The 17,901-nt window shown below is 34.4% G+C and overlaps 2 protein-coding genes across 4 annotated transcripts in view; one reads left to right on the forward strand and one right to left on the reverse strand.

Moving 5' to 3' along the window:
- LOC149779948 (uncharacterized) overlaps nucleotides 1–17,211 on the forward strand; it is a 50,968-nt gene extending 33,757 nt beyond the window's left edge. For all 3 annotated transcript variants that reach the window (XM_089936646.1, XM_089936645.1, XM_089936644.1), the window contains exon 2: nucleotides 11,650–17,211. In XM_089936646.1, coding sequence (XP_089792772.1) covers nucleotides 11,661–13,736 — 2,076 coding nt within the window. In that variant the 5' untranslated portion in view covers nucleotides 11,650–11,660 and the 3' untranslated portion in view covers nucleotides 13,737–17,211. The remainder of the gene's footprint in view (nucleotides 1–11,649) is intronic.
- The window catches only part of LOC149779947 (pre-mRNA-splicing factor ATP-dependent RNA helicase PRP16-like), a 180,314-nt gene that overhangs the window by 66,464 nt on the left and 95,949 nt on the right, over nucleotides 1–17,901 (reverse strand). The window lies entirely within an intron of this gene.

Raw genomic sequence — 17,901 nt, forward strand, 5'->3', positions numbered from 1 at the left:
CTGGCCTTAGCAAAATGTGCATATTTTTTTAATGATTTAAATAACTTTACAAATTCAAATGAAGGAACAATTTAAAATGAATATCATATATATTCATATGAAAGTCAAGTTCAAATGCAAACAGCACATTCCAATAATTGCATGGTGTGCTGGCAGAGCTATGTCTATGAAGTTATGAGTAATTAGTAGAACAAACAACATAGACCTTGATCTGCTGATGCATTATATGCTGGTATGTCAGGGTCTGTATTGTTTGTAGTTTCCAAATTCTTAAGTCCAATTTTATTCTTGTTGTTTTTTTAATGGTTCTCATTCTAGTATAACTACCCCAAATAAATTCTACAGAACTTAATAAATATAAGGATAATGTTATCTTAAAATGAAAATCCAACCTTAAAACTTGTTATCAATATAACACTGGGATCACCCCCTTATAAGACCATCCATCTGCAGTACGAAACTGGTCTTATAAGGGGGGTGGTCTTTATAGAGAAGGATTACACGTGTGTAAGTAATATATACATAAATATATACATATAAAGTACTGAAGGCTTAACTTATTTTAAAATATTTAATATTTTCATTTAAAAATCAAGATACGTTATGGAACAAATGTGATGAAAGTTTCATTATTTAAAATAATTATAAATACCTGTACAATATTATGTATACTTGATGGCAAATGACCATATTGTCATGATCTAAGTGCAAAAATTTAACCAAAGCTTGTAAAGTGTTAAATGTACATCACAGTGACAAAATGAAGCAAATCAAGTCAAATTTACTGCAAAGCTTGAACAAAATTTGGTATCTCACCTGTGTCTGTGCCCTGATGCACCCATACCTTTATCGCAATTGCCAACACTTTAGCATAAAACTTGAACAGAAAATCTTAACAAGGATGCTAACACAAATGCCATCACTGTCAAAATGGTTTAAGATGTGTCACACCATGTTTAAGCAGGTGAGACAAAAAAGTGATAGCTATGTCTTACCATGTTTATGCAGTTGAGACAAAAGGTGACAGCTACATTTTCAACAAGTTTATGCAAGTGAGAAAAAGGCTATAGCTATGTCTCATCAAGTTTATGCAGGTGAGAAAAAGGCTATAGCTATGTCTCACCAAGTTTATGCAGGTGAGAAAAAGGCTATAGCTAAGTCTCACCAAGTTTATGCTCATAAGCCAAAAAGCTACATTTCACAATGTTTATGCAGGTGTGACAAAAAGTAACTTTCAATCTTCATCATCAGATGCATTTAATAGGTCTTTAATAGGTCTTTAATAGGTCCACAGACTTAACTACATCATCAAATGCATTGTATAGGTCTTTACTTCTTGCATAGCCTTACCCACATCATCAAATGCATTGTATAGGTATTTCCTTCTTGCATAGCCTTACCCACATCATCAAATGCATTGTATAGGTCTTTACTTCTTACAGAGCCTTACCCACATCATCAAATGCATTGTATAGGTCTTTACTTCTTCCATAGCCATACCCACATCATCAAATGCATTGTATAGGTCTTTACTTCTTGCATAGCCTTACCCACATCATCAAATGCATTGTATAGGTCTTTACTTCTTGCACAGCCTTACCCACATCATCAAATGCATTGTATAGGTCTTTACTTCTTCCATAGCCATACCCACATCATCAAATGCATTGTATAGGTCTTTACTTCTTGCATAGCCTTACCCACATCATCAAATGCATTGTATAGGTCTTTACTTCTTGCATAGCCATACCCACATCATCAAATGCATTTAATAGGTCTTTACTTCTTCCATAGCCTTACCCACATCATCAAATGCATTGTATAGGTCTTTACTTCTTCCATAGCCTTACCCACATCATCAAATGCATTGTATAGGTCTTTACTTCTTCCATAGCCTTACCCACATCATCAAATGCATTGTATAGGTCTTTACTTCTTTCATAGCCTTACCCACATCATCAAATGCATTGTATAGGTCTTTACTTCTTCCATAGCCTTACCCACATCATCAAATGCATTGTATAGGTCTTCACTTCTTCCATAGCCTTACCCACATCATCAAATGCATTGTATAGGTCTTTACTTCTTCCATAGCCTTACCCACATCATCAAATGCATTGTATAGGTCTCTACTTCTTCTATAGCCTTAAACACATCATCAAATGCATTGTATAGGTCTTTACTTCTTCTATAGCCTTACCCACATCATCAAATGCATTGTATAGGTCTTTACTTCTTTCATAGCCATACCCACATCATCAAATGCATTTCATAGGTCTTTACTTCTTCCATAGCCTTACCCACATCATCAAATGCATTTAATAGGTCTTTACTTCTTGCATAGCCTTACCCACATCATCAAATGCATTTAATAGGTCTTTACTTCTTTCATAGCCATACCCACATCATCAAATGCATTGTATAGGTCTTTACTTCTTCCATAGCCTTACCCACATCATCAAATGCATTGTATAGGTCTTTACTTCTTGCATAGCCTTACCCACATCATCAAATGCATTGTATAGGTCTTTACTTCTTGCATAGCCTTACCCACATCATCAAATGCATTGTATAGGTCTTTACTTCTTGCATAGCCATACCCACATCATCAAATGCATTTCATAGGTCTTTACTTCTTGCATAGCCTTACCCACATCATCAAATGCATTGTATAGGTCTTTACTTCTTGCATAGCCTTACCCACATCATCAAATGCATTTAATAGGTCTTTACTTCTTCCATAGCCTTACCCACATCATCAAATGCATTTAATAGGTCTTTACTTCTTGCATAGCCTTACCCACATCATCAAATGCATTGTATAGGTCTTTAATTCTTGCATAGCCTTACCCACATCATCAAATGCATTGTATAGGTCTTTACTTCTTGCATAGCCTTACCCACATCATCAAATGCATTGTATAGGTCTTTACTTCTTGCATAGCCATACCCACATCATCAAATGCATTTAATAGGTCTTTACTTCTTCCATAGCCATACCCACATCATCAAATGCATTGTATAGGTCTTTACTTCTTGCATAGCCTTACCCACATCATCAAATGCATTGTATAGGTCTTTACTTCTTGCATAGCCTTACCCACATCATCAAATGCACTGTATAGGTCTTTACTTCTTGCATAGCCATACCCACATCACCAAATGCATTGTATAGGTCTTTACTTCTTCCATAGCCTTACCCACATCATCAAATGCATTGTATAGGTCTTTACTTCTTCCATAGCCTTACCCACATCATCAAATGCATTGTATAGGTCTTTACTTCTTGCATAGCCATACCCACATCATCAAATGCATTTAATAGGTCTTTACTTCTTCCATAGCCTTACCCACATCATCAAATGCATTTAATAGGTCTTTACTTCTTGCATAGCCATACCCACATCATCAAATGCATTGTATAGGTCTTTACTTCTTGCATAGCCATACCCACATCATCAAATGCATTTAATAGGTCTTTACTTCTTCCATAGCCTTACCCACATCATCAAATGCATTGTATAGGTCTTTACTTCTTGCATAGCCATACCCACATCATCAAATGCATTGTATAGGTCTTTACTTCTTGCATAGCCTTACCCACATCATCAAATGCATTGTATAGGTCTTTACTTCTTTCATAGCCATACCCACATCATCAAATGCATTGTATAGGTCTTTACTTCTTCCATAGCCATACCCACATCATCAAATGCATTTAATAGGTCTTTACTTCCTCCATAGCCTTACCCACATCATCAAATGCATTGTATAGGTCTTTACTTCTTCCATAGCCTTACCCACATCATCAAATGCATTTAATAGGTCTTTACTTCTTGCATAGCCATACTCACATCATCAAATGCATTTAATAGGTCTTTACTTCTTCCATAGCCTTACCCACATCATCAAATGCATTGTATAGGTCTTTACTTCTTTCATAGCCATACCCACATCATCAAATGCATTGTATAGGTCTTTACTTCTTGCATAGCCATACCCACATCATCAAATGCATTGTATAGGTCTTTACTTCTTGCATAGCCTTACCCACATCATCAAATGCATTTAATAGGTCTTTACTTCTTGCATAGCCTTACCCACATCATCAAATGCATCTAATAGGATTTTACTTCTTGCATAGCCATACCCACATCATCAAATGCATTGTATAGGTCTTTACTTCTTGCATAGCCTTACACACATCATCAAATGCATTGTATAGTCTTTACTTCTTGCATAGCCTTACCCACATCATCAAATGCATTGTATAGGTCTTTACTTCTTGCATAGCCTTACCCACATCATCAAATGCATTTAATAGGTCTTTACTTCTTGCATAGCCATACCCACATCATCAAATGCATTGTATAGGTCTTTACTTCTTCCATAGCCTTACCCACATCATCAAATGCATTGTATAGGTCTTTACTTCTTGCATAGCCATACCCACATCATCAAATGCATTGTATAGGTCTTTACTTCTTGCATAGCCTTATCCACATCATCAAATGCATTTCATAGGTCTTTACTTCTTGCATAGCCTTACCCACATCATCAAATGCATTGTATAGGTCTTTACTTCTTGCATAGCCTTATCCACATCATCAAATGCATTGTATAGGTCTTTACTTCTTGCATAGCCTTACCCACATCATCAAATGCATTTAATAGGTCTTTACTTCCTCCATAGCCTTACCCACATCATCAAATGCATTTAATAGGTCTTTACTTCTTGCATAGCCATACCCACATCATCAAATGCATTGTATAGGTCTTTACTTCTTGCACAGCCTTACCCACATCATCAAATGCATTGTATAGGTCTTTACTTCTTGCATAGCCTTACCCACATCATCAAATGCATTGTATAGGTCTTTACTTCTTGCATAGCCTTACCCACATCATCAAATGCATTGTATAGGTCTTTACTTCTTGCATAGCCATACCCACATCATCAAATGCATTGTATAGGTCTTTACTTCTTGCATAGCCTTACCCACATCATCAAATGCATTGTATAGGTCTTTACTTCTTGCATAGCCTTACCCACATCATCAAATGCATTGTATAGGTCTTTACTTCTTCCACAGCCTTACCCACATCATCAAATGCATTGTATAGGTGTTTACTTCTTGCATAGCCATACCCACATCATCAAATGTATTGTATAGGTCTTTACTTCTTTCATAGCCTTACCCACATCATCAAATGCATTGTATACGTCTTTACTTCTTGCATAGCCTTACCCACATCATAAAATGCATTGTATAGGTCTTTACTTCTTCCATAGCCTTACCCACATCATCAAATGCATTGTATAGGTCTTTACTTCTTGCATAGCCATACCCACATCATCAAATGCATTGTATAGGTCTTTACTTCTTCCAAAGCCTTACCCACATCATCAAATGCATTGTATAGGTCTTTACTTCTTGCATAGCCATACCCACATCATCAAATGCATTGTATTGGTCTTTACTTCTTGCATAGCCTTACCCACATCATCAAATGCATTTCATAAGTCTTTACTTCTTGCATAGCCTTACCCACATCATCAAATGCATTGTATAGGTCTTTACTTCTTGCATAGCCTTACCCACATCATCAAATGCATTGTATAGGTCTTTACTTCTTGCATAGCCTTACCCACATCATCAAATGCATTTAATAGGTCTTTACTTCTTCCATAGCCTTACCCACATCATCAAATGCATTTAATAGGTCTTTACTTCTTGCATAGCCATACCCACATCATCAAATGCATTGTATAGATCTTTACTTCTTGCACAGCCTTACCCACATCATCAAATGCATCGTATAGGTCTTCACTTCTTGCATAGCCTTACCCACATCATCAAATGCATTTCATAAGTCTTTACTTCTTGCATAGCCTTACCCACATCATCAAATGCATTGTAGAGGTCTTTACTTCTTGCATAGCCTTACCCACATCATCAAATGCATTTCATAAGTCTTTACTTCTTGCATAGCCATACCCACATCATCAAATGCATTGTATAGGTCTTTACTTCTTGCATAGCCTTACCCACATCATCAAATGCATTTCATAAGTCTTTACTTCTTGCATAGCCTTACCCACATCATCAAATGCATTGTATAGGTCTTTACTTCTTGCATAGCCTTACCCACATCATCAAATGCATTTCATAAGTCTTTACTTCTTTCATAGCCTTACCCACATCATCAAATGCATTGTATAGGTCTTTACTTCTTTCATAGCCATACACACATCATCACATGCATTGTATAGGTCTTTACTTCTTGCATAGCCTTACCCACATCATCAAATGCATTGTATAGGTCTTTACTTCTTGCATAGCCATACCCACATCATCAAATGCATTGTATAGGTCTTTACTTCTTGCATAGCCTTACCCACATCATCAAATGCATTGTATAGGTCTTTACTTCTTGCATAGCCTTACCCACATCATCAAATGCATTGTATAGGTCTTTACTTCTTGCATAGCCATACCCACATCATCAAATGCATTGTATAGGTCTTTACTTCTTGCATAGCCTTACCCACATCATCAAATGCATTGTATAGTCTTTACTTCTTGCATAGCCTTACCCACATCATCAAATGCATTGTATAGGTCTTTACTTCTTGCATAGCCTTACCCACATCATCAAATGCATTTAATAGGTCTTTACTTCTTGCATAGCCATACCCACATCATCAAATGCATTGTATAGGTCTTTACTTCTTCCAAAGCCTTACCCACATCATCAAATGCATTGTATAGGTCTTTACTTCTTGCATAGCCATACCCACATCATCAAATGCATTGTATTGGTCTTTACTTCTTGCATAGCCTTACCCACATCATCAAATGCATTTCATAAGTCTTTACTTCTTGCATAGCCTTACCCACATCATCAAATGCATTGTATAGGTGTTTACTTCTTGCATAGCCTTACCCACATCATCAAATGCATTGTATAGGTCTTTACTTCTTGCATAGCCTTACCCACATCATCAAATGCATTGTATAGGTCTTTACTTCTTCCATAGCCTTACCCACATCATCAAATGCATTTCATAAGTCTTTACTTCTTTCATAGCCTTACCAACATCATCAAATGCATTGTATAGGTCTTTACTTCTTTCATAGCCATACCCACATCATCACATGCATTGTATAGGTCTTTACTTCTTCCATAGCCTTACCCACATCATCAAATGCATTGTATAGGTCTTTACTTCTTGCATAGCCATACCCACATCATCAAATGCATTGTATAGGTCTTTACTTCTTGTATAGCCTTACCGACATCATCAAATGCATTTAATAGGTCTTTACTTCTTGCATAGCCTTACCCACATCATCAAATGCATTGTATAGGTCTTTACTTCTTGCATAGCCATACCCACATCATCAAATGCATTGTATAGGTCTTTACTTCTTGCATAGCCTTACCCACATCATCAAATGCATTTCATAGGTCTTTACTTCTTGCATAGCCTTACCCACATCATCAAATGCATTGTATAGGTCTTTACTTCTTGCATAGCCATACCCACATCATGAAATGCATTGTATAGGTCTTTACTTCTTGCATAGCCATACCCACATCATCAAATGCATTGTATAGGTCTTTACTTCTTGCATAGCCTTACCCACATCATCAAATGCATTGTATAGGTCTTTACTTCTTGCATAGCCATACCCACATCTTCAAATGCATTTAATAGGTCTTTACTTCTTGCATAGCCATACCCACATCATCAAATGCATTGTATAGGTCTTTACTTCTTGCATAGCCTTACCCACATCATCAAATGCATTGTATAGTCTTTACTTCTTGCATAGCCTTACCCACATCATCAAATGCATTGTATAGGTCTTTACTTCTTGCATAGCCTTACCCACATCATCAAATGCATTGTATAGGTCTTTACTTCTTGCATAGCCATACCCACATCATCAAATGCATTGTATAGGTCTTTACTTCTTCCATAGCCTTACCCACATCATCAAATGCATTGTATAGGTCTTTACTTCTTGCATAGCCATACCCACATCATCAAATGCATTTCATAGGTCTTTACTTCTTGCATAGCCTTACCCACATCATCAAATGCATTTCATAGGTCTTTACTTCTTGCATAGCCTTACCCACATCATCAAATGCATTTCATAGGTCTTTACTTCTTGCATAGCCTTACCCACATCATCAAATGCATTGTATAGGTCTTTACTTCTTTCATAGCCATACCCACATCATCAAATGCATTGTATAGGTCTTTACTTCTTGCATAGCCTTACCCACATCATCAAATGTATTGTATAGGTCTTTACTTCTTGCATAGCCATACCCACATCATCAAATGCATTGTATAGGTCTTTACTTCTTGCATAGCCTTACCCACATCATCAAATGCATTTAATAGGTCTTTACTTCTTGCATAGCCTTACCCACATCATCAAATGCATTGTATAGGTCTTTACTTCTTCCATAGCCATACCCACATCATCAAATGCATTGTATAGGTCTTTACTTCTTGCATAGCCTTACCCACATCATCAAATGCATTGTATAGTCTTTACTTCTTGCATAGCCTTACCCACATCATCAAATGCATTGTATAGGTCTTTACTTCTTGCATAGCCTTACCCACATCATCAAATGCATTTAATAGGTCTTTACTTCTTGCACAGCCATACCCACATCATCAAATGCATTGTATAGGTCTTTACTTCTTCCATAGCCTTACCCACATCATCAAATGCATTTTATAGGTCTTTACTTCTTGCATAGCCATACCCACATCATCAAATGCATTGTATAGGTCTTTACTTCTTGCATAGCCTTACCCACATCATCAAATGCATTTCATAGGTCTTTACTTCTTGCATAGCCTTACCCACATCATCAAATGCATTGTATAGGTCTTTACTTCTTGCATAGCCTTACCCACATCATCAAATGCATTTCATAGGTCTTTACTTCTTCCATAGCCTTACCCACTAAGGATCATTTGTCTCCCACCAAACACTGTACAACTATAGACTACCTAAATAAATGTCATTGTTTCAAGTCTGTACCTTTAATTATATGCAAGGAGTTAGTTACCTGTCACTGTACATGAATGTGTACACACACACACACACACACACACACACACACACACACGCATTCAGATTGGTATCATGAACATTTTTAAAGGCTCATATTAACCTTTTTAATCACTTTAATTTTTTGGAAGTGGAGAAAATATTAACTTGCCCAATCTAATTTTTACTAGCTTATTTTTATCATATTCATTAATGGAAACCATAAGCCTGAAGAAAGAAGATGCTGTGATTCTTTGCCAGCAGTTTTAAAATAGCAACTCATTGTAATCAAAAACTACAGGAGAATTGTTTTTTTTATCGTTCTTAACTCAAACCAGAATTTTAGCAGGCACAAAAATAGGTGTGCAGTTCCAGCCCCAAAACTGCAAAATAATGCAAATGACAAAAAAATAAATTAATGCATCATATTCTCTGAAAGAAATTTTTTGGAAAAAATCTCAATGAGAATTAATATTTAGATTTAACAATTATTAGCAATCTGCAATGCAACCTTTACATTCAAGAAAAATGCACAAAACCAGTCATGGTTTATGCTTTGTAAGACTTAATTTACCATCCTGAATACAAAATGTTAAAGAATGACTTTTTAAAGGTTAAGTTTGACAATGTTTTAGAACATGCTTGCAGTCTGGGATCCCCACTTCCAAGCATTACAAGATTAACTTGACAAAATCCAAAACCAAGTATCCCAAAAAATTACACACAATTTCAACTACACACCATGAAGCATGGCATCAATTTTTAATAAGTAAAGTCCTTACACTAATGTGGATTAAAAAACAGACTAATTACTTTTTTTTACAAAGGTTTAAAAATCAATGTTAAATGTCAATTACAATTTAAACAAATCAAAAAGATAAACATAAGTATACCCACATCTCAAATGCATACATCCACATTTTAGTTTTTCCTGAACACGAAAGATTGGAATTTTGTAACAATTACGTATTAATAATAACTGCTCCATCTTCACAAGTCAAAGGTATTGCAATTTCAAAATTAACACAGTTCATATAAGCCAGACTGAACAAGAACATATTTAGGACAACCATTTCATTTCTAAGTGAAAGTAAGGATAATGTCACACAAAATGACTATAAATCTCAATATCGGCTCCAGAAAATTCAAAAAGTTCCAAACACAGCTGCTCGGATCATACATAGAGTACCACGATCAGAGCACACCTCCCCGCTGCTCTGTACCCTACACTGGCTATCCATTCGATCCAGAATCAAACAGAAAATTTGTTCTCTGTGCTGTTTCACTGACGGACTCTAGTTCAACATACCTATCCGACCTCATCCATGTGTACACACCAGCAAGATACTTACACTCCTCTTTCGACAATAGTATACTCATTATTCCAAGTATGAAAACAAAGTCATATGGACAGTGTTCTTTTGCGTACCAGGGCCCAGCAACGTGGAATGAATTGCCCACTGAACTTAGACACAAATACACAGTGATCACATTCTAGAGGGCTCTCAAAACTCACTTATTTTGACTGAAAGAACAAACTTAAAGACCTAATAATGTTTCCTACCTTAAATATTCTCAGCATATTTTTTAATGTTTTCTAATTTCATGGTGTTTGTTTTTGTAATCATATCATTATATGTTTTTTATCTTATAGGTGTTGTCTAATGTTGTAAAGCGCTTAGAGCTTCTAAAGATTAGGCACTATAGAAAGTCCTCATTATTATTATTATTATAAATGGCCATCCTACAAAATATACTATGAGAGCAAGTGATAACAGGAAACATAGTAACACATTTTACCTAAATGAAGATGATAATGGCAAAATATTTCCATATTTATGACTAAAAAGGTCTGTCATCAAAGAGATATCCTGCTTCCACTAGAAAATATAATGGTTGTTTCCTAGTCTGCCATGCATTTTAAGCAGGTACAGGTATAGTCATAGAATAAGTCTACATGCTAAACAGTTTATCTCATGGTAATGAAATCTATAGCACACAGAAAAATAAATGCCAGTGCTAGCTTCCTTCACGTTTTGTAACTATACTGCTGTAATTTGCTGAATTTATATATCTTAAGAAATTTTATGAATGATTTCCTATATAACACTGGAAAATTTAGCACTGCAGAAAACTATAAATGCTTGAGATCTCAATTTGCATTTTCTTTTTCTACATTTAACTTGCATTTTTACAAGCATGCATTAAATTTTAACTCTGCAATTTCTCTAAAAAACATGGAAAAAGCAAATAGGATGGAATGAACCTTCTCTTAAATAAACTCTAAGTATTTAAGAGTTAAATGTACTCGTGAAAGTAGTTTAACAAAATTGTGGGAAGAGTACAAATGTTTAGAAAATTAAAATTTACAAGGTAAAAAAAGATATCCCTTCCTCCTTGTTCTAGATTTCCAGATTTAAACAAGGAGAAAATAAACAGAATGTAATTTAACTGAAATAAATTTTGCAAAAAAGAAATATCCTACAATTTTGAAAATACATTCTGCAGCGCCATAAGTTTTGAATTTTGTATCATATCAAACTGTTGATAATTTATATTGCAGATTATACCATCATGATGCATTCCAACCTTGCTGTTATAAATAGAATTGTTTGTGTCATCCTACTGGTCATTCAGTCTGCATCTAGCCAATCATGTACTTGGAACATATTTTCAAAGTCATGTACCTGCACATCGGAGCAATCAAGACTTGGCTTGAAATGCAACTATACCAGCAATACAGCTATTGAGAGACTTCTTCCTGGCAACCAAAGCCTTCTGACCTTGCATAAAGTTGATCTGTCCTCGAATCATTTATCCAATCTCCCTCAGGATTACTTTTTAGGAATAAGCGTGATTTCAACTATTGATCTGAGCATAAACAATTTCAGGAAAATTCCAAGTGTAATTTTTACACTGAACAACATATCAAAACTTGATATTTCCAAGAACAACCTTCAGCATGTGACCTTATCAGTGCTATCAGATATCTCCGAGAATGGTACACTGGTTGTTTCTGAGAATAATATTCAAGAAATTTTAGAACCGATATATAGCATAACAGCTGGAAAATATTTGTATCTTATTGATATATCACACAATGCTATATCAGTTTTAAATGATACATCATCTCTTTGGAACTCATGCATAAAACTAGATATCTCATACAACAAACTAGAACAATTCCACCCTAAATTAGTTTCACATATTCAAATCCTAGACCTTTCGTTCAACTCTTTGAAAGAACTATATGCAGATAGCTTTTCAAGTTTTGTGAATTTAAAACATTTAAATTTGTCTCACAATCAGATTTATAAAATCAGTGAGACAACTTTTCAACCTCTAACAAGTCTAATATCTCTGGAGTTATCTCACAATAAGCTTGCTATCCTTCATACAGAGAGCTTTAGTAATGCTCCGAGGCTTGAAGTGCTTGACATTTCAAACAATGTATTGCAGAGTTTAGAATCTGAATCATTTAGAGGCTTGGACTATTCCCTTATAGACTTGAACCTGTCAGATAATAATCTGTCTATAATTGAAATGAAATCCTTTATGAATCTTCAAGATCTTAGAGTAATCACTCTTTCCAATAATAAGGATCTAAAGAAAGTAAATTTTGACCTCCCAACACATCTAAAACAAATAGACCTGAAAAACAGTTCTCTCCAAGAAATTGATGAGTGCAAATTTATACAACTACTTGATATTGAAGTTTTAAACGTTGAAGACAATGCATTGAAATGTAGCTGTCATCTATCATGGCTTTATTCAAAGTATGAAATTTTAAGAAAGTCCAATTCTCCAACCTCTGAAAACTTATCTCCCATGTCTCCATGGAAATGCATTGATTCTGATGGAAACAGTCGATCTATTAGTGACTCTGGAGATTGCCCTGACCACAACAGCACACCAGAACATTGTGCCACAACATTCAGCATTATGTCAGTGGAGAATAGAAACTTCAGCTTACATATAGAAAAATATGATGACAACATGGTAGTGAAGTGGACACTAGATGACAGTATGGGCATTTATGGATTCATAGTAGTTGTAAAGAACGACATAACATTAACTTCTCCTATGATTCATAGCAATGTGAGAGAATATACTATATATCAGAGTTTTGACAATTCTGCTACCATCTGTGTCCAAGTGATGGGCAACTCTACAGCGATACTGATGGAAAAATGTGACAACATCAGTACATTTGACATGAAGATGATAATTGGTGTATTGGCTGGGGCTATTTTCCTGGTCCCTGCCATACTTATATTTGCTTACATTGCATGCAAGGATAAAAAAGCTATGGCCAAAGCATATTATCAACCTCTTCAAGAGTCAAATGCAGAAAAAAATGGTCACAAAACTGCAGAAAAGATTGAGATTGCTGAAGAGCCAGAAATGAAGAGCGTAAGTAATGGGAGACAATCAAATGTGGCATCAGTAACAACCTCTTCTCTGAAAGAAACAGAATATGTTGTACATGCCAAGCCAAGTTTTACTTTTGAGAATAAATCTTATATGCCTGATGCTGGGGGAGAAGAAAGTAACAACATTGGAAGGAAGAATGGTATTGTGTTTGAAAAGACGGATGCTACTTTGCATACAGACCATGGGGATTCTGATCAATATTCCAGTAAACTTTGAAACAAAAAATGAAGCTTCAAAAACATTCAGTGTGGGTAAAACAATACTCTCAGAAAATTTCAAAATAAAAGATTTTAATATTTTCATAAAGGAAAACAAAAAAATAACAAGAAACTGTATTATAGATTATATGCATGAAAGCATATAGTTATTCTATTCAAGACTTGTTTAGATTTACTTGATATAAACTTGTCTTATTTAACGTGAACTGTCGGCTGCATATGTAGTGGGTTGAAAATGGATTATTTGGCACACCTTGATTTATCAGTGAGCCACAACTGTTAAAGACTGATATTGGTTTACAAAAGCAAAGGAAACTGATTTAATGTGTGTTATTTATAGCCCTGTAACATCCAAAACACCACATTTTTTAAAACCAATATGTGAGGATGAACAAGTAATTTGTTGGCAGTGGTATCTAAACTAGCATATATAACTGATTACAAGTCCAACTGCAAACAATAAAAGACTCCAATCTGTTGTTGCAAAATGTGCTGGCAGATCAAGGTTTATATTGTTTGTTCTGCTTTAGGCATCTTTTGTAGAATGTCTTTAAGTCAGGATTATCTGTGCCAAGTTTGGTTGTAATTATGGTTAGGTGAACTAAAAACTGAAAATTATTGAAATTTTGCATTTATTCATGCATTTTTTTATTGTTACCTTTAAAATATTACTTAGAATATGTTAGCCAAATGAACATACAAGAATTCACACACACACACACACACACACACACAAAATCCTCAAATTGGACATTTTTTCATGAAAATTTAATATGACCATATAAATATAAGCACATTCCTAGGAGTTATAACAAGTTGTGTTATAAGGAAAATATTGACATACCTATCTTTTATTTTCTGGTTGTGATTTTATGTTTAGTATCAGTATAACACTTTCATTATTCACCATTTTCCTCTTAAAATAATTATTTATAAAAAAAATCATTGTTTGTTTTAAAAGAAACTATACCACTGAATTTCAACCAAGGACTTTTCTGTTTTAAAGATTTATTATCAATAAAGACTTAATACCCTGAAATTATATAACACCTAATCGATGGATAAATAGTGTAAATATAAGTCCGATGGTAAATTCCATTAGATCTGGTCCCAAACAAGTCTTGGAGGATGGTAAAAGTAGCTTGTTGTTGCTAGTATATATTGTATAAATTGGTCCTAATGTGAATGTACTGATACAAAGTAGCACAATATAGCTTTTATTAAAAACATTATAATCTACCTATGTAATGTCTATAGTAGAGACTCTGGAGTAATCATTAGGGTGTTTGACAAGTCCAGAACATGGGCTTACACACTTCTTGCATTTTGTGCATTGTGGCTTTAGAGTGTTTCAATAACTGGGAAAACATAATGACCAAACAAATGCAAGGGTTAATTATGGACACCTCAAACACCTGTATGTCAAGTTAGCAAATGGGCAATTGTATGTCATCTACTGACCTATAGGCTGATGACACCATGCTATCATCATGCTATCATATTTGAAACAGGTCAAGTCAGACCTAGAGTGGTTCCATCGGATAACCTTACATAGATTAGATTCCTAGTGTACGGAAAATAGCATGAAGGTGAACACAAGACTAAAGTATTCATGATTTCAACCCAATAAAAGTGTACAAAATAACAGATTGAATCTTGAAGTTCAATGAAATTTGTCTCCAGATGGTTATGAAGCAGGATAAGGCCAAATAACATAGGTTAATATATTACAAACGCTAAATAAAACCATTGACTTCTGTTAAGTTATTTGGGGAAGCACTTCCAAGAAAAATATTTGCAAATTTTTTCACTTGCAAAAAATTAAAATTGCTGACTCATTTTAGATAATGCTGAAAATACCCCAAATGCAATGATAGATACTAAAATGTTAACGGTTTCAAGCAAATAATGTTGAGAAAAGTTAAACTTATACACAAAGTTCCAAAGAACAGAGCCTCATATAACAAGGAACTATTTTGTGCCAGAAAACAGGCAGCACTGCCAGTTAGGATCAATTTCAGCTAACCATCATTCCATTATAAAACAACCCAAAATATTTAAGAAAGTTTCCAATATTCAGGGCCATAAAATTGGAAAAAAACATCCATAAAGAAATTTGAGAAAGTTCAAATATATATGCATTTAATTATAATCTAATTCAGTTGATACTGAACCTGTTTGATTTGACAAATACATTACAACTTAAAGCATAAATTCTAAAACCTTCCATTTTAATGTCTCATTTGTTGGATCATGCTGTTATAAAAAAAAATCTGTTTATTATGTCCATATATAAATGTACATATTTTTTTCCTCTTAAGTTATGTATTGCTGTTTTTGTTGTTCATTTTCTCTGTAAAAAGAATCAAGAGTTTAAGTGCCTTTTTTGACTGTGTGTGCAACAATGTAGTAGGTATGTAAATTTGCATATAATATACAGCCACAAGGGAGATTACCAATTTGTATATAATATATAGCCAGAAGAGAGATTACTAATATGCATATAATATAAAGCCAGAAGAGAGATTACTACCATCAAGCTAAATTATCAACCTCTTTACAAAAAGTCATTATGATTATTATTGTTAATACTGGAATTGAATGGCTAATATTCAAGTTAGGCTTGTTTTCATGGCTAGATGTATTATTGTATATACTTGCTTATAAGTCAAGTAAAACTGCAGCAAATATCTTGATCTGCTGTAGCATAATGTGCTCGCAGATCAGGGTCTGTGTTGTTTATTCTATTGATCATCCTAACAAACTACAGAGAGCCAGATCTGCTGGCTCTGGGTTTGCAGTTGGGTTCATCTTATAGGTGAGTAGATATGGTAGTTAGATTGAACAAACAAAATTATAATGAATGATATGTTATAAAAATTTGTTTTCCAACAGAAAAGATTAGAATGAATTATCAACATGTTTTAATATTTTTTTTCAACTAAATTATTTTATGTGCTTTTTTTGCCTTGAATTAGTAAAGAGAATTATGTTTTATATTTTCCATGTGAATATACACAAAACAGAGCAAACATAAATGGTAAACAACTGACATTATTGCTAGGGATGTCATAAGAAATCTGCATCTTCATTCTATTGAGCATTTAAAAAAAGATTTGCTTGATCCAAGTGAATAATGGCTATATTTCATATTGTGGGAGAAAAACTGTATATCCATTGTTCACTTGATATCCTCCATATATTCTCTCTTTATATATAAGTGATCTCCAGGGTTCAATGTGAGTTCTCCTTATATGAAGTTCATTATAGTGAGGGTTTATTGGATGTACAGTAGAACCTCGTTAATCTGGAGACATTCATTCCCAGTGAATATGTCTGGATTAACGAGTTTTCTGGATAATTGAATGATGCACATTTTTATTTTATGATGTCATCACACCATATACATGTATATGTATATGCTAGCTGTAAATGTATATTCAACGGTTGAAATAAATTAATGAATACATCTATTGATGTGATTTTTTCACATTATTATAACATGCACTTGTACATACATGTACAGTAAAAATAAGTTTAGACAATTAAAACATCGAACACATCACACTATGTACATGTACACGTATGTACTGTACATACATTTATTATGTCAATTTCCTGAAGAAATCTGTAATCTTTTTTATGCTGGCCGGTATCTCTACATGTCTACGCTTGCTTGATGGTGTCACCATAATATATGTAAAAAGTACAACGAATACAAACCGATATCTCGCAGTTAAATGCGTTACGGTAAACTAATAAAATACAGTCATTTTTATGTCATATTTTACAGCTGTTATAGCTGCTAATGAGCTGATATTTACATCCCCATTTTATTCGGAAATGAAGCCCTATACTGTCCACAGCTTCAATCAATCAACTGTATTTGTACAGACATCATTAAGCTGTGATTGTTACATACAATTGGTAAACAACCAAGAGGCCTAACGACAAAACTTATTTATTTACCATATGTTATGTCAAAAAGCGTGGAAGATTTGATCCCAGTTGTCTATTTAACTATTAACACCCCCGTCGGCGAATAGCTCAAACAGACATTGTTTATACAATCACTGGTTACAATATGGTCATGTTACTTAGTTTTTCCACACACATGATCACGTGATCAATTGATAACTTTAACATACCACTAGAATTTGACC

This window comes from Sinohyriopsis cumingii, chromosome 16 (genome assembly GCF_028554795.1).
Source record: "Sinohyriopsis cumingii isolate HCF-2022 chromosome 16, ASM2855479v2, whole genome shotgun sequence".
In the NCBI taxonomy this organism is placed as follows: Eukaryota; Metazoa; Mollusca; class Bivalvia; order Unionida; family Unionidae; genus Sinohyriopsis; species Sinohyriopsis cumingii.